Raw genomic sequence first — 18,445 nt, 5'->3', positions numbered from 1 at the left:
AAGGTGACATATGAGGAAAAATCTAAAGAAACAGAGAATTAGTCAAGCAGGTATCTGTAGGAAGATATCTCCAGTAGAGAAAATAGAAAGTAAGCCCATACGACTGAAAGAGAGATGGAGTGAAGAGTAAGACAGGCAACAAGGGGCCAGATCCTTACAGGTCACTAGAATAACTTGAGCTTTTTAAAATTTGTTTTGAGATGGAGTCTTGCCCTGTTGCCCAGGCTGGAGTGCAGTGGCACATTCTTGGCTCATTGCAACCTCCATCTCATAGGTTCAAACTATTCTCCTGCCTCAGCTTCCCTAGTAGCTGAGATTACAGGTACATGCCACCACACCTGGCTAATTTTTGTATTTTTTTTTTTTTTTTTTAAATACAGACAGGGTTTCACCATGTTGGCCAGGCTGGTCTTGAACTCCTGACTGTATGATCCGCCAACCTCAGCCTTCCAAAGTGCTGGGATTACAACTGTGATTCACTGCACATGGTCTAATAACTTGAACCTTTACTCTGACTTCAGGCAGGAAACCATTAGAGTTTTGAGGAAAGGAGTGAGTTACCTTGACTTTTCTTACACTCAAGTTACTGTGTAGAAAGTGGACTCCATAGGGGAGAAAAGAGAGACAAGAAGATATGTGAGAACCCCGATGGAATGCTAATCCAGGGGAGAAGTAATGAGGACCAAATCAAAAGAGAAGTGGCGGTAGAAAGGTAGCTGAACTTGGAGAGCCCTCAAGATTTGCTAAGATTAGATGTGGGATGGGAGGAAAAAAGGAGTCAAGGATTCCCCCTATTTTTTGGCATAAAAATTGTTAAGAACAGAGTATCTATTTATGATAAAGATAAGACATCATGATTTATCCAGTCTACATATTTTAATTTACTAACGTGAGATTGTTCCTAATAGCTAATGACAGCTTAATTTTCCTGTTATTGGTTATTTATGCCTTCTCTTTTTTGATGAGTCTCTGAGGTTGTCAACTCCATTGTCTTTTCAAAGTAATTCTTGGGATAATTAATCATTCTGTTTATTCTCTATTTTACTCATAGCAGCTCTCCTATTTTTATTATTTGCTTCCTTCTACATTCTTTGGTTTTATTCTCTTCTTTTTAGAGTTTCTGGATAAATGCTTAGCTCATACATTTCCAGTCTTTCTAATTTTCTAATATAATCATTAAAACCTACATATTCTCTATGTTCTGTTTTTGTTCTAATCCACAATTTTATGTAGCATTTTCACTATAATTCCGTTCAAAAGTTGCTAATTTCCACTGAATTATCTTTTTGTCTATGGCCATACAACTCTGTCTGGGCCTGATCTCATCTGAATTATCTTTTTGTTACTGAGAAAGTCTGTGATTGGTTAGGGGAATGTAAGAAGAGTGGGAAAAGGAAAAAAAAAAAAAGAGGTAGGAAAGAATAATATGAAAAGACAAGACATGGGGAATTGAAAAAAAAAAAAAAAACAAAAAAAACAAAAACACATGCACACAAAAAACATTGTTCGCATACTCAAGAACTGTGCAATCCAGCAGAGGAGGAAACAACCCCCCTTCTTAATTCTAAAATGTCATTTACTTTAACATATGACAGATCTAACAACTTCCCTTCAGAGAAACAAAACTCTAACTTTAAAACATTTCCTATCTATAACCAGATTAAAATAAGTGTTGTAGAATGGTGAAAATAAACCACAAACAGCTCAATGAAATGCAAGGCAGACAGAAGTAGTAAAGAAAGGTTCGAGTAACGTGCCAAAGAGGGCAGACAAGGGAGTAATTATCAATGAATGAGTACTGGGAAAGATCTAAAAAAGCTTCACGAAAGGGACCATATTAAAAGACGAGAAGGAAAGTTAATCACAAAATGTTTGTAAAGCTGGATTTTTAAAAAGCAAAAATTATATATAACAATTTTGTTTAAAATTTATAAAGGGGTATTTTAAGTAAAAAAAAAAAAATGAACATAAACTAGGACTAGAGGTACAGAAGTACATGGTATGTTTGGATAACAGTATACAGTCTAGTGTATTAAAGCAAAGGACTTCTAAGGAATTTGAGAGATTTACTAGGCCTATAATTCCAGCATTTTGGGAGGCCAAGGCAGGAGAATTGCTTGAAGCCAGGAGTTCAAGATTAGTCTGGCTATAGACACCATCTCTATAAAAATAAAAATGACCATGAGACAGAATGGTAGAAAATTGGCAGGTTACTGGATGCAGAGGTGCAGGAGAAAACCAACAGATAAAGATAACTTTGAGGTTGAAGCTAAGAGTTTCTAGTTCTAGAGAACAGTAAAGTGAAACAGGGTAAACAGTAGACAGGAAAATTTGGAAATATAAGTTCATTTTCTGAAATTTTCAATTTGAGGAGTACCTGCAACATGTAAGTGGAAATGTTTGGTACAAGGACAGACATGTATTAGGTGTTCAGAAAAAAAAATCCAAGATGCAGATGTAAACTCACAGGGATGATACTTGAAAGGATTAAGGCAAATATACTCTCCTAAGAAATAAAATGTAAAGTATCTTCATTTTCCAATACTGAAGCTAAAACTGAAAGAGGAAAATAAATTGGCCATGGTTACACAATAGCTATATGGTGGAAATACAGTAAATTGACTCTAAAGAAGGTAACCATTAAGCCAGACTGTCTTTCATATTTAAGGATATACATAGAGCAAGCAGAGACTAATAAAAAAGCAATGAGAGGTGAAAAGGCTATGAGTGAAATACCACTCAGCAGAAGGGAGTTACAAAGAGTTGGACATGGTCAACAGACTGAGCAAAAAAAAAGATACGGAGGAAATTATACTTTGTAACTGTCACTAAGTTATAGCAGAGATACTACAAAGAGAGGCAGAATTATAAAAAGGTATGAGGTAGAGTATAAATTCTGACAAGCAGCCCATGAGAGAAGCACAGTAGAGATAAAGCTTTTTAGGATGAACAGGCAGAACAGCACAGTGGGTGAAGGGAAGAGGGGAAAGACTGAACATTCAAGACGGAAAAACAACAGCACACAGATAAAGCAGAAGAGTTAAGTACAGGATAATAACTAGGGATCTGATAAAGCACTGAAGAAAGCTACAAAGAAGAGTTAAAGTATGAGACCTGAAGAAACATCAATTTTCTCAATTGAGAACTTTTTAGTATATACATTAGCTTTATAATTATGTAACTATTTGGATACAGAAAAGGAGAATTATTTTATCATCACAGCCTAGGCAGAATGAAGTAAACAAGGCATTGGCCAGGCGCGGCGGCTCACGCCTGTAATCCCAGCACTTTGGAAGGCCGAGGCGGGCGGATCATGAGGTCAAGAGATCGAGACCATCCTGGCCAACATGGTGAAACTCCATTGCTACTAAAAATACACACAAAAAAAGAAAGCATCAAAGAAAATTTTAGCGTGAGGAGATCATGTGAACAGCCCAAAAGTCACCGAAACATATAAATATAAATTCTAGTAAAGTCCTTCTTTTGAGTGGTTTTTACATTGCTATTTCTAAAAAAACTAAAGGCTGTAGTTCAAAAGATTAAGTAATACACTTTAAGACATGTATTACCTATTTTTTATCATCACTAAAAAGATACAATCAACTGTTTTTAGACAAATACAAAAAAAGTTGCTTTTTTCTATAATTATTAACAGAATTCACTATTGAACAGCAGCAAAAGAGAAAAGGAAAAAGAGCTTTCTCAGAGAAGATAAAGAAGAAATATGAATATAAAACTAAATTCTATGATTGAAGTTGACGAAATTAAGAGCAAAATACTTTGATTTTATTTGTGCAGTGGCTCAAATCCCAGAACTTTGGGAGGCCAAGACAGGCGGATCGCTTGAGGTCCGGAGTTTGAGACTAGCCTGGCCAACATGGTGAAGCCCTGTCCCTACAAAAAATATAAAAATTAGCCATCGTGGTGGCACGCCCCTGTAATCCCAGCTACTAGGGAGGCTGAGGCACAAGAATTGCTTGAACCAAGGAGGCAGAGGTTGCAGTGAACTCAGATCACATTATGGCCCAAGAACTGCTTGAACTCAGGAGACAGGGGTTGCAGTAAGCCAAGATCGCACCACTGCACTCTAGCCTGGGTGACAGAGCAAGACTCCATCTCAAAAAAGAAAAGAGGAAGAAATAAAACTATGAGCTGAATATAAAAGAGCAAAGGTATTTTATAAGAAATGAGTTAACAGAGCAAGTATCAAGAGCCTAGGAGGATCAATGACAGTTACAGGACACAGCAAATACATGCAGGCCAGAAGCACTCTCTTAATTCCAGGTTCTACAGAAGAAGTTAAGCAGGGGAAAACTGTTAGACTCCATAACACCTTTCCCCATTCTACATATTGCTAAAACCTAAGAACCCAAAATAGTCTTAGTGGTCCTCAAAAACGCCCAGCTCACTTCTTTTCGGCCCAACCTCCAAGTGCCTAAAACAACTTCAGCTTCACAGTCCATTTCTCAAAAATCTGCTTTTGCCAAGGTCTTTAATCCACAATGACTCCATGACAGTAGAGTCCAGGAAGCAAAAATATATGGCTGGGGTATAAAAAATATATGGCTGGGGTATAAAAAGTAAAATAATGAGAATGCCACCCATTCTACTATCATTTGTATTTCAAGGACAGCAGGATGAAAATCTTCTCTTTATCCGGTGAACCAGACAAGATGATAAATTCAGATTTTAGAGAATTCCAGAGAAAACAGAATGAATGTAATTGAAATAGAAATCCTTCAAACAACATGCCAAAGTATTTACAAGTACTTAATATAAAAAGAAACTCTCAATCATGCAAGTCATTATTTTCTTCCAATACACTGAACATATTTCCTTCTGAATAGAAAAGTAAACTGCATTACAATTAAATAGAAATTGGAACTCAAATATCATTAATAAGTAACCCATACAGGGACAACCACTGATATACCAAAAGTGAAAAAAGGCATACTTAAATCTTCAGAAGTAAAGAGAATGGCAAGTTATGCCTTATCTACTGATATTAAAATATAGCTTTAAAGTTTAAAAACAAGTGCTACATTTTTTGCCTTAGGAAAAAACCTTCCTTCCTCCATTATTATTAGTGATTTTAATCATTCCACAAAAAAGTACTTTGTTGCCCTTTCCCAAAAGTTGTACAGTAGCAATGAGTAGAAATTTTATACTATAATTTTTTATATTAGGCTTTCATAGATACATTATAGACATTTGCTATTAAGTTATCAATAATAGTTTTAAACACTAGAAATGGGCTAAACAAGATTAAACAGTGTTCAAAGTAAGAAACATTAGCTGCAAACTCTTCTGGTATTAACTAAATGACTATTCTTACAAGACAGGAGTGGCAAATAGGTTCTGTCTTGCCTATCAACTCTCAACAACTGGTTTTACTTCTTGAAGCAATATATCAAAAATTCTGGGCTAGGTTTAGATAGAAAGATGTTATGAAAAATGGCTGTGCTGAGAATTCTGATACTTATTTGCCATTCCTGTCACTGAGTCTCACAATCAATACTGATTTCAATTATTAGCATCTGAGTTCTAAATATTTTTTTACAAGGTAGTAAAGATTTTAAATAGTTTGATTTTTTTCACTCTTCAGTGTGAGTACCTGCACTTGACATTTTAAATCTATTCAAATTTCCACAAATGACTAATTGTATACCTGGCATGCCAGTAGCAAGACCCTGACCAAAAGCCAAAGTTGGATTTGCTGCTGCAGCTGCTGCAAGTGATTCTGCTTGCTGCCCTTGCTGACCCTGATTGGGAGTAAGAGGACGCTGACCTGCTCCAGCACGGAGAACCTATAAAGGTAAAACAATTTTCTTAAAATCAATATAAAATAACAGATGAGTAAATTTATCTTGGACAACTGTGTATTTATTACAAATAGCCTTTGGATATTCTTTAAACATTTACAGCAAAGAAATGTAGATTTAGCATGAAAAATCACAAAATACATTAATATCAAAAACACAATCACTAGCTCTTAACTAGAACAATCTATAAATCAACATGGAGGTTAAAAACTATTTCTAATATTTGTGCTCTTTAACAAGGTAGTTTAAAAAAATAATAATGATAATGAGCTTTCATTATTCTTGAAAACAGAGAAGACTCCAGCCTGATGTCCATGGGAACTGAGTCCGCACTATGAAGGACACAAGCTGCGGCAGGGCCTGGAAGACGCACCTCAGCGATTACCTCAGTCCTGCCACCTTGTGGAAGATATTTTAAAGGAATCGTAAACTCAGGTGACCAGCATGGAGGACAACATCAAAGAATCTTTCCTGCTTAAAATCAGCCTCTGCCCAGAGGCACCCGGAGGGAGACACGCCCTCTCCTGGGGCTGCACCTTCACTGGAAGGCAGGTGGTGCGTCTCTATCCTGGTACTTTCTCTGACTGCATCTTACTCTGTTCGTTGGCCACAATGTTTAATTCTTGAGAAGTGAATGTTGAACAAGTCAAGTCCTTGTCACTCTGAGTCAAAACTCTCATTTGACTTGGAAGATTTGTGCTTCCGGTTTTTTTCTTCTTTTTCTTTTCTTTCGCTCTTCTTCCTCTTGTGTTTCTCTTTACTTCAGAGGAACCGGAGCTGCTCCCATCTTCATCTGAGGTAGAATCCTTCAGTAACTGTTTTAACTGCTGTATCTTTACATCCTTTTCATGTCTTTTATTGCCTCATATGATGTCATCCATGGCATCTTCATGTGCTACTCTGAACTGTTCTAACTTTTGGTTGCCTCTAATAAAGAAAGGGCATTCTTTGTCACCGATTCGGTGACTGTACCATTTGCAATGCCAACCCAAGCATCCTTTAACCTTGTTGTTTTTGAAATGACTGTTCCATCACCAAGAAATTATGAAGCAGTCCAATGAAAAGTAACTGCATAACTTTGATTTCTTTCCTCAGTGGCATTTGAAGTCCTTTAGTTGATGTTCAAGCCAGAAATTTTCTGGCATGTTCATTGCCTGGTACATCTGGTACGCAGTATTCTGGCTTAGTTTCATCTTCCTTGATAAACCCAGGAGGAGGTTTTTCATAAAAGGACTCCAGGTGCTTGTGTCGCCACTACTGCTCCGCGTGCTGCTGCCCCATGGCTCACCCAGGAGGGGGCCAAAGTCCTGGCCTCAGCCGCCTGATCCCCCACTTCCCCGCCCCCGGCCCCAAGTCGGTGCGTAGAGCCCCAAAGCTCAGCCGCCAGGCCCATTGCTGACAGTTAGTAGTTTTTTTTTTTTTTTTTTTTTAAGATTTGTTTGGGAGTGGGAGGAATGGCAAAATCTTAGATAAAAGACTTTAAAATTAGATGTTTTTTTCTCTCTCTCTCTTTTTTTTAAGAGACAAAGCCTCACTCTGTCACACAGGCTGGAAGTGCAATGGCATGATCTTGGCTCACTGCAACCTCTGCCTTCTGGGTTTAAGTGATTCTCCCACCTCAGCCTCCCCAGTAGCTGGGACTACAGGTGCATGCCACCATGCCTGGCTAAGTTTTTGTATTTTTAGTAGAGACGGGGTTTCACCATGTTGGCCAGATTGGTCTTGAATGCCTGACCTCAAGTGATTCACATGCCTCAGCCTCCCAAAGTGCTGGGATTACAGGCAGGAGCCACTGTGCCTGGCCTAAAATTAGATTGTATTAAAATTTTCTAAGGCTGAAAACAGAAATACGGAAAGATAAGGCAAATAAATTGTGAATTTTTTATGAGACTGACGCAGACCAAACCAAGTTTTCAGGATTTAGAAGCCTTAATAAAAGTGGGTAAAAGCTGCTTTTAAACATATATTTTAAAAAGAACACAAGATTTTATCAAAACAAAGTGAAAACTTAAGTCTGGTCAAGGTTTACTATTCTGGAATACATAGCTGTTGTAGCAATCGTACACAAGCATGATAAACTTAATCATTAATTTTAAACAACTCAGGACAAGAAGGAGTCATTTTAAGTCCCTCCCTATAAGTAAGCATCAAACACAGGTGTGCATATTTTAAGCTAATGTGACATATGTTTGTCCAAAGATACAGATTAAAAAATGATTTATTAAACAATGAAGTGACTCAAGGATTGAGTCAAAGACAGCTTCAACAGAGCATCTATTTAGAATTAAATTATATTAGCCGAGTGCAGTGGCTCATACCTGTCATCCCAACACTTCAAGACCAGCCTGGCCAACATAGTAAAACCCCATTTCTACTAAAAATAGAAAAAATTAGCAGGGCATGATGACACATAACTGTAATCCCAGCTACTTGGGAAAGACCGAGGCATAAGGCTCGCTTGAACCCAGGAGGCGGAGGTTGCAGTGAAGCGAGATGGCACCACTACACTCCACCCTAGGCACAGAGTAAGACTATCTCAAAAAAAAGAAAAAAAAAAGTAAAGAATTAAAATACATTAAAGGAAATTCAAAATAAAGTTTAATTTCCTAGTAACACCATACTTTTAATTCAGCGGCTTCTTTGGTATAAATACAAGGAATGTGAAAACCAGAATTCTGATATTTATTACAGTGTTTTAAGATTTACCAAGTTCTTTTGAAGAGGGATGAATTTTTTTTTTTTTTTTTTGTTTTTCCTGAGACAGAGTCTTGTTCTGTCACCAGACTGGAGTGCAGTGGTGCAATCTCGGCTCACTGCAACCTCCACCTCCCGGGTTCAAGTGATTTTCCCTGCCTCAGCCTCCCGAGTAGCTGGGACTACAGGCATGTGCCACCATACCCAGCTAATTTTTTATATTTTAGTAGAGACAGCGTTTCAGCATGTTGGCCAGGATGGTCTTGATCTCCTGACCTTGTGATCTGCCCGCCTCGGCCTCCCAAAGTGCTGAGATTACAGGTGTGAGCCACCGTGCCCAGCCTAAAAAGGGCTGAAATTTTAAAGATAAATCCCATAATAAACATCTTTCTTTTTCCGGAAATTAAAGCTAAATGTTAGTGAAAATATTTTATCATTTCTTGGTTAAAAATATAAAATATCTAGTAATCTTTTACTGATCAGAAATGCATTAACATTTAAAATTGTAATTTAAATACTTGAAGAAATAATTAATTATAATTAAAGTTAATAATAGGAACATTATTAACATACTAATAAAAAGTGATGAAAAGAAATTTAGAAACTGCTAGAGATTTCAAGACTGCAAAATAACAGAAACTGAATACAACCAAATCTTTAAATTCATATAATACTGATTAGGGAAAAAAAACTTCATGCATAAATACTTGTGTATCAACTATACGTCAGGTATCATGTTATATGCTAAGAAAGCAAAAGTCAAAAAACATAAACCTTAAACATCAGGAGCTCAAAGAATTTCAAAGACTACTTGGTATTACTTAATAAAAGGCAGGCCTACCTGTTGCTGTCCAGGCTGAGCTTGTGATGCTGCTTGCTGATTGGCTGTGTTATTTGCCGCAGCTGCAGCTTGTTGCTGAAATAAGTTGGCTGGATACACCCCCCATGGAACACCATAATACTGAGGTGGAACCACCGCTGGACCTAAACCCCACACCCGACCCCCCACAAAAGAAGTTACTAAATTATATAGAGACATGAGATTAGTTGCCTATCATTAGATTATAAAGGGGGTAGGAAAAAGACTTAGAGAAGAACATGTCTTTATAATAAAAGACAAAGTACTGATGGGTGACAGCAACAGTCTTGAAGGGAAAAAATGAGAACCCAACCTCAAGGCTACCAATAAACTAACAGGACATTCAACTGTCTATTCAACATTTAATGAATGCCAATTTATGGGTCTGACACTGACATAAATAATATATTCAGGGAACACAGACTCCATAAAACTAAGATTTTTTTAAATACTCAATCCATCACTTCTCTCATGAGAGAATTTTCTGACTACAAAGATGAATTACAAAATAATTTTATTTTATTTTTTTAAAGATGGGGTTTCACCATGTTGGTCAGGCTGGTCTTGAACTTCCAACCTCAGGTGATCCACCCTCCTTGGCCTCCAAAGTGCTTGGATTACAGGCGTGAGCCACCACACCCGGCCACAAAATAATTTTAAAATAGTTTACTTTCCAACCTATAACATAAAACTGGGAACATTTTGGTACCAAGCATGCTTGAAAATCTTAAATTTTTTTTTTTTTTTTTTTTTTTTTTTGAGACGGAGTTTTGCTGTTGTTGCCCAGACAGGAGTGCAATGGCACGATCTCGGCTCACCGCAACCTCTGCCTCCTGGGTTCAAGCAATTCTCCTGCCTCAGCCTCCCGAGTAGCTGGGACTACAGGCACATAACATCATGCCCAGCTAATTTTTTGTATTTTTAGTAGAGACGAAGTTTCACCTTGTTGACCAGGATGGTCTCGATCTCTTGATCTCGTGATCCACCCACCTGGGCCTCCCAAAGTGCTGGGATTATAGGCGTGAGCCACCACGCCCGGCCGAAAATCTTAAATTTTAAGATATTTTTCATATTTCAGAGTTAGTCAAAATTATCACAAAACAACTGCAAATTATATGAAAACAAATGAGACATCAGTGTCTATGTAGTTAGGAAAATGAAACTGAATCAAGACAAGAAAAAAACTAGATAATATAAGTACAAAGAAAAACAGAAGAAGGCAAACTAGGAAAATAAAACTGAAATGTTCCTGGCTCTAGTCTACTTTATTCAAGATAATATTTAATTCCTGGAGAGTAAATAGTTTTATGTATAATAAGCTTCACCATGAAAGTAATTAATAAAATGTCATGATTCCTGACTTACATAACAAACATGTCCTAAAATCATATCAGTAGAATTTTAGGACATCTTAATTTATATTAATATATTTTTAAAAGACAAACTCTCAGTTTCCTGTTGCATTCAAAGGGGAAAAAAGCCCAGTATATTTGACTGAATCACTAAAATAAAAAGCTTTAAAAACTTAAAAGCCAAAATATATTTCTGACAGATGTTTGATAGTCAGGTAAGCTGAACTTAAAATGAGAGCTATTAAAACACTGAATAGAGTTTACCAAAAAAAGGCTACATTATAAAACAATAGAGTTTTATAAACTCTATTAATGACATCTATCTAGAAACTCATCCAACCTAGCCAGGAGCCTGAATTTATTATTAACATGGTGAAATTATAATATTTTGGATACAATGGGACAAATCAAACAATTTCATTGAAATTAATTTTATTGTTTTTCATTTTTATAATGTGGGTAGTACAAAATCTTAAACTACATTTTCTCGCTCACATTGTATTTCTACTGGACACTGCTGATCCTAGAAAGCCTAGGTCCAAAATGCATAGAATGCTTATACACAAACTAAAAGACCTCTTAAAGTTACTTCTTTTGGGCCCACCTGTTAATGGTTCTCTGTTACATATAACAACTCTTTACATACTACCATCCAGTTAAAGGCCACCAGAAAAGCTCACATCCTTATAACATCATATCCAAGTCCACACCAAAAACAAATGAGTGACAGCTTAGTTTCATTCTGGTAGCTAAGATATCAAATATAAATTTGAAATTTCTTCCCCCTGCTTTTTAAAACAAGATCTTGACTTTAAAAGTCAGTGTCCTGAAAAAAGACTGTCAGAAGTGGATTTCAAACTGATTAGTGACGGTATTTCAGTGAAGATATCACTTAAAGCCAAAAAAACCAGTGACAGCCTCAAGTTTTCAAAGTCAGCCCATTAGTAGACTCATTCCAATAAACAAAATTCTAAGGCTGACATCAACATATTCTTGCCTGTATAACCAACATAAATTGTGCCTCGGACTAACTCATTTCTTTGTTGGAATCTCAACCTGAAACCAACTCTTCCCAATAACCCTAACTAAGATCAGCAAATTACTTTGCTCAAATAAGGCTGCCTGATCAGGGCACAACTTTTCCTTACTTACACAGACAATAAATACAGTTTTTTGCTTTTGTTGTTTTTAGACAGTCTCACTTTGTCACCCAGGCTGGGCGCTTTGGCGCCCTAAAGAGCTAGGATTACAGGTGTGAGCCATTGCACTGGGCCAGCTTTGGCTTTTATTTCAGATTCTGAGTGGTAGTCTCAGGCTGAATGTTTTTAGTTAAGTTCTTTCCAACTTGACCCAAACTTTCTGTCCCCCAATTTGTTTGTACATTTTAGCATTGTTCAAGAAATTTTAGATACATATTTTCTCAGAATTACTGTATCTGTTTACCTTTCTCTATTCTATCCCTGGCCTACATATGTAGGCCACCTACCTCTATTTTATTTTCTGGTAAGTAATTTTACTTTGCATTGTCCGTGTAAGTAATGGGGTTGGTCATTAAAACGGAGATTCACGGTTTACAATAGATTTCTAAAACTATAAAGCTGAAATGTAAACCAATTACGTAAAGGAAGAAAAGTTATTGCTTAAGATTTTTTCTGTAGCGTTACAGCTGAAAAACAGTACTAACTTCCTGGAAACTTTAGTTCATTCTGGATAATGTTTCAGTTTTTCTTAGGAATTTCAAATTGGCCAAACAGATAAAAATAAAGCTTACAACCAAAACCAAATACAATAAAAAGCAACCATAATCGGGATGAATAAATAGTATGTTACCTGCTAATGTAGCTGCTGCAGCCAATCCTGCTGCAGTATACGGATCGGTCCCTGGAGGAGCAGCACTAATAATGTATGGATTTGGCACAAATGCAGCTGGAGCAAGGCCTGCTGAGAATACACCAGCTATATTTTACAAGGGGAGAAATAATAAACAACAATGTAAAGTATGATTTTTTTCATTAGATAAAAACATTTCTACTCTGAATCTGGTGTGAAGTGGGGGGAAGGAGAGTGTGCATAATGATTCAAATTTTTACTAAGTGACCTTAGGCATGTACCGCTAACTCTAATTAAAGTTTTCATGTAAGAAATGGCTGTTTTACAGAACTATTGTGAGAATTAAATGTGATACCGATTATGACATAACAACTATACAGTCGTTAGGGGTATGTTAAAATAAATGATTGTACAGTAAGTATTAGCACGTGACTGGCACAAAATAAATGTGAGAGCTAGAACTGCTACTGGTGAATAGCAGCTTTTCACTCAATCTTATATAGTCACATCATGAGCTAGAAATTCAGTGAGGCAGGAATATACAATTCTGCCCTCAAAAAGCACTCCATCTGGTGAGAAAAACAGGTGAATTAGCAAATAGAATATTAGCATATTAAGTGCTCTGGGCAGAGAGAGGAGGAACGTCCAATAAACTCTGGAAGGAGTAGGGTACGGTGTAAGAGAAAATAAAACTGAAGCTATAACCAGCATGAAGACCAATGAAAACTTCCTGGCTCATGCTAAGTAGTTTGGACTTTACCCTTCAGTCAATAGGGAAACAAGAAAGAACTTAAAGGCTAGTGACTTTAAGCCCACTTCTGAGTGTAACATATGCCCATATGAATTTAGTAAAGGCTAAAAAGATTTAAAAATATACATCTGCAGTACTCATTAAAGAAAGAAGAAACTCTTAGATGTTGAACAATTACTGTATAGGTCTTCTGACCATAGCTACTGAAAAATACTACTTCACGACACCCCGTCTCAAAAATAAATAAAAAATAATAGGCTAGGCGCAGTGGCTCATGCTTGTAATCCCGGCACTTCGGGAGGTCGAGGTGGGTGGATCACCTGGGCTCAGGAGTTCAAGACCAGGTTGGCCAACATGGTGAAATCCCGTTGCTACTAAAAATACAAAAAATAAGCTGGGCGTGTTGGCAGACACCTGTAACCCCAGCTACTCAGGAGGCTGAGGCACAAGAATCACTTGAGTCTAGGAGGCGGAGGTTGCAGTGAGCCAAGATCACGCCTCTAGGCAACAAGGAGAGACTCCGTCTCAAAAAAATAAATAAATAAACGCAATATTTTAAAAAAGTATTCAAAAGGACAACATATCTTACTAGGCCTTAAAATCAAAATTCATAAACTATTTTTCAACCGTCTTATAGTAGCTTTCAAAGGTTTAACTGTGATCTACAATACGAAATACACTTCACAACATTCTAGTGTCCATATACACATATGCCACAAACAAGTCTCACAACCAAAATTTGTCCCTATGAAGTGCCAATACAACTCTACATTCTACTGTACTTAAATTTTCCATTTATCATGGTGGTGTTATGAAATGGTTCTCCCCAAAAGTTCCCGTAGCCCTTGTTAGTCTTTTGTTAGCCCTCAATGGCAGGCTCTCCTTCTACCCTCGTTTCACTCAAATGTTTGTTCCCCCACCTTTCAGGCTGTGGGTCTTAAGACCCTCCCTTGAGAGGGTTCTACCTTACAATCTGGGGGAAAGAATGGTTCCATAAAAATCCAAGAGGACTGGCTTCAGAGAGCTCCCAGATAGCTGAATATGTGAAGGTTCCTTAAGGGTGGCACGCTCAGGGGGGGCATGGAAGCTCCACACCCCCCTTCTTTCATACCTCGCCCTACACGGCTCTGCACACCTGTATCCTTTACAGTACCTTTCATAATAAACCAGTAAATGTAGTAAGTGTTCTGTGAGCCACTCCAGCAAATCAAACCCAAAGAGGGGCTTGTGAGAACTCCAACTTAAAGTCAGTCAGAAGTTCTGGAGGCCCAGACTTGTGACTAGTATGTGTTGGGGGTGGAAAGCAGTCTTGGAGACTGAGGCCTCAACTTCTGGGATCTGACATTATCTGGGTAGACAGTGTTGGAACTGAATTAGAGGACACCCCGCTGGTGTCTCCTGCTTGGTGTGTGGGGAAAACCGCCTAGTAGTCTGTGTTGTCATGGTGTGAGAAAAGAGGAAAAACAAGGTTTTAGGCTGGGCATGGTGGCTCACACCTGTGATTCCAGGACTTTGGGAGGCCGAAGTAGCCAGGTCACTTGAGGCCAAGAGTCCAAGACTGGCCTGGCCAACATAGTGAAACCTCTCATCTCTACTAAAAATATAAAAATTAGCATGCCTGTAATCCTAGCTATTTGGGAGGCTAAAGCATGATAGTTGCTTGAACCCAGGAGGTGGAGGTTGCAGCAAGCCAAGATCACACCACTGCACTCCAGCCTGGGCAACAAAGTGAGACTCTGTCTTCTAAATAAATAACAACATGCTTTTAGAGAGAGTTTTCCCCATATACAATCATTTTCTATAACCTACTTAATTTTTAAAAATATAAGCCACAACACTGATTTCATGCCTAGGCACAACACAGCCATTTGAGAAATCTGCTTTTATCTATGAAAAGAGTTGACATTGAAGAGATGTATTCTGTGGCAAGTATGAGGGCAACAGGTACATTTAAAAATGTTCTGGTTGACAAATTGGTTGAGTTTATCTAAAGACCTGGAATCAACAAAAAAAAAATGCCTGGATTGCAATAAGAGGTTGTGGAAACAAATGATTTATCATTAAGATGAATCCTCCAGGTAGCAGGCTTCAAAGAGTATAGTCTATAAGTGTTTATTCTCAGACTTAGGGTCTGTGCTGATGTGAGCACGGGAGAGGTCTAATGAAGCACGTCCAACCCCTATTTCCCATCACAGCTTGAACCAATATAATAACACATGTCCAACCTCTGCTTCCATCACAGCCTGAACCAGTCTTTCAGGTGAAATTTTAAGGGCACCCTGGCCAAGAAGGAAGTCCATTCAGATGGTTGCTGGGGGCTTAGAATTTTATTTTAGTTTACACTTTTTATGAAGAAAATATGAATTAAACTATGAGTTCAGTAAAATCTTTTCATTTTAAAGCCATTTGTTGAGTCACATTTTTAACTATGCCCTAGGTCAAAAGGGTTGCAAGATTCCACTCAGGTTAGTGAAAGTAAAATAAACCTCCCCCAAATCACCAAGCCAAAAAAGAAAAGTTAAGCTGGAAAGTGCACCGGGCAACCTGCCTCCCATTCTATTCCTAAATAAGATGGCTACAAAGTTTAAAAAAAAAAAAAAAAAAAAAAAAAAAATGTACATACCTGCCTCACAATTTGCCTGAAAGGAAATTCCTTGTGGACAACGGATAGGCAGCGCTCAGAGTCATCCCTCTGCTTATATGAGACAAAAACATATCTATTTCTTCACTAAGCCAGACTAAGGCATAACTGACTATTCCCGTAAATTGTGCATTCAGTAAAAAACTAATCAGAAACTCTAAAGAATGCAATCATTTGTCTCTTATTTACCTATAACCTGGTAGCCTCCACCCAGCTTCCAGTTGTCGCACATTTCTGGACCAAACCAATGTACATCTTACATATACTGACTAATGTCTCACGTCTTCCTAAAATGTACAAAACTAAGTGGTGCCCCAAAGACCTCAGGCACATGTTGTCAGGACCTTCTGAGGCTATGTCACGGGCATGTCCTTAACCTTGGCAAAATAATATCTAAACTGACTGAGACCTGTCTCGGATATCTTTTGGTTTGCAGCTTCATCTATTATGAACTATCTTTATCCCAAAAGTAGAAAATAATGTATCAGGATTCCTGTTTTACTTACACCACTAAAAAAAAAAAAAAAAAAAAAAAAAAATCTAAAAGTCAGGATTGTTTAATATTTTATAATGTTATGATAAAAAGATTGTTATTAAAAATTCAAATACTGGAAGACATAAAGTAGAAAGTGAAACTCCTCATGTAACTTTTCCTGGTATGTTTTATATCCTCCTCAATTTTTAAATGCATACATACATATTCACACATTTTGTATTCTAATCTATAATGGTACTTTAATACACCTTTTCACTTATCAATTAACCATAGATCTCTGTTTACAGACACATAACTAGTTTATTTTATTTTATTTTATTTTTGAGACAGGGTCTTGCTCTGTCGCCCAGGCTTGGAGTGCAGTGGCATGATCATGGCAAACAGCAGCCTTGACCTTCCGAGCTCAAGTGATCCTCCCACCTTAGCTTCCTGAGTAGTTGGGACTACAGGTGTACACTACCATATCAGTATTTTTTTTGTATTTTTTGTAGAGACAGGGTTCAGCCATATTGCCCAGGCTGGTCTTGAACTCCTAGGCTCAAGTGATCCATCCGCCTTGACCTCCCCACAGTGCTGGGATTACAGGTGTGAGCCACTGTGTCCAGCCACTCTTTATTTTTAATGGCTACATAATATGTATTCTTCCATATAGAAGGAACATGATATAATCAGTCTACTACCTTAATATATTTAGATAGTTCATAATCTTTTGCTATAAATAAACAATGCTATCATTCTATACAAGTCTGTACATTACTATTTCCTTACAAAAATTTACTTCAATGAATAAAAACATAAATTCTCTTTTATAAGAAACAATGTGTCACTATGTTAAGAGATTCAGGCTGGCCTCAAACTCCCAGGCTCAACTGACGTTCCCGCCTCAACCTCCAGTAGCATAGAAAAAGCATGTGCCACCACACCTGACTTTTCTGTTTTTGTCATATAAATTCTTGATCCACATTTCTAGATTATCTTCCAGGAAAACTTTACTAGTTTAGATTCCAAAAGTAGGAGTGCCACTTACACTCCTGCCAAAACAGTATATTATCAAACATTTTGATGAGCTGCCAACTTAATAGGTAAAATAAATTTAAAAATTTTTTAAAAATTTGTATTAATTCATAGTTGTTTGGCTATCAACAAGACAAATGTATCCAATCTTTTATGCTTTTGTTTTTCTCATTAAAAATTTCAATCCATTAGGAATGAGACTCAATAACCCCCAAGCTATTTTCCAAATAATCATTCTTTTGCCATTGATTTTAAACTCATCTCATCACTCTACCCTAAACAAGCATGCACGCACACACCGATCTATTTCCAAGTGATCTTGTTCAATGATCTACTCGTATATTTTGAGTCCAGTACCACACTATTTTAATCATCATAAATAGTAATTGTTTTAAAAAACTGAAACCATGCTCCAAAAAGTTAAAGAAAGCAGTGACTAGTAAAAATTGAGTTTGCAGGATGGCAGTTATGAAAAGAAAGATCTTGCAGAAAGAAATGCAGAAATTCTGTATTTGTAAGATAACAAAACTGGCTAAAATCAGTTAAAACCAATAGGGACAAATGGAGTCTGTGCAGAACAAGCCTGCTGACATCACAGCCCAAATTTCCACATTTCATACTAACTCCCCCGCAACAATTTGCACATGCGACCCATGAGGAGGCATGAAGAGGTGCATGCTAAGGACTTTCCAGGTCTCCCCATTCCTTCTACCAATTGCTTAATAATCTCAAAATCCATCCCTTAAGGCGTTTCTAATAAAAATTATTCCCTTTTAAAGCCAGCACAGCCCTTTTAAAGCTGGACTCCCATCTCCTTGTTGGTTGACCTACAAAAAAAGCCTTTCTTTTCTCAAAAACTTGATGCCATAGCATTGGCTTCTACTGTATCAGGCAGCGAGCCCTTGTGCTCCAAAACAATATGGTTGAGCAAGTCCTCCTCCTCCACTTGAGTTTCAGTTTTCCATTAATTTTCTGTTTACTTTTCT

The 18,445-nt window shown here is 37.4% G+C and overlaps 1 protein-coding gene across 25 annotated transcripts in view; it reads right to left on the bottom strand.

Moving 5' to 3' along the window:
• The window catches only part of PUM2 (pumilio RNA binding family member 2), a 107,023-nt gene that overhangs the window by 41,503 nt on the left and 47,075 nt on the right, over positions 1-18,445 (bottom strand). For 23 of the 25 annotated variants that reach the window (XM_032294030.1, XM_032294034.1, XM_032294025.1 and 20 more), the window contains 3 exons: positions 12,558-12,683; positions 9,358-9,500; positions 5,669-5,807 (listed from right to left, as the gene is read on the bottom strand). In XM_032294030.1, coding sequence (XP_032149921.1) covers positions 5,669-5,807; positions 9,358-9,500; positions 12,558-12,683 — 408 coding nt within the window. The remainder of the gene's footprint in view (positions 1-5,668; positions 5,808-9,357; positions 9,501-12,557; positions 12,684-18,445) is intronic. The other 2 variants (XM_032294022.1, XM_032294038.1) reach the window with 1 other exon arrangement.

The sequence above is a fragment of the Sapajus apella genome, unplaced genomic scaffold, assembly GCF_009761245.1.
Source record: "Sapajus apella isolate SASKATOON/1434 unplaced genomic scaffold, GSC_monkey_1.0 scaffold31, whole genome shotgun sequence".
Lineage (NCBI taxonomy): Eukaryota > Metazoa > Chordata > Mammalia > Primates > Cebidae > Sapajus > Sapajus apella.
The sequence above is the reverse complement of the archived record's forward strand: the minus strand, read 5'-3'. Positions and strand labels throughout refer to the sequence as shown.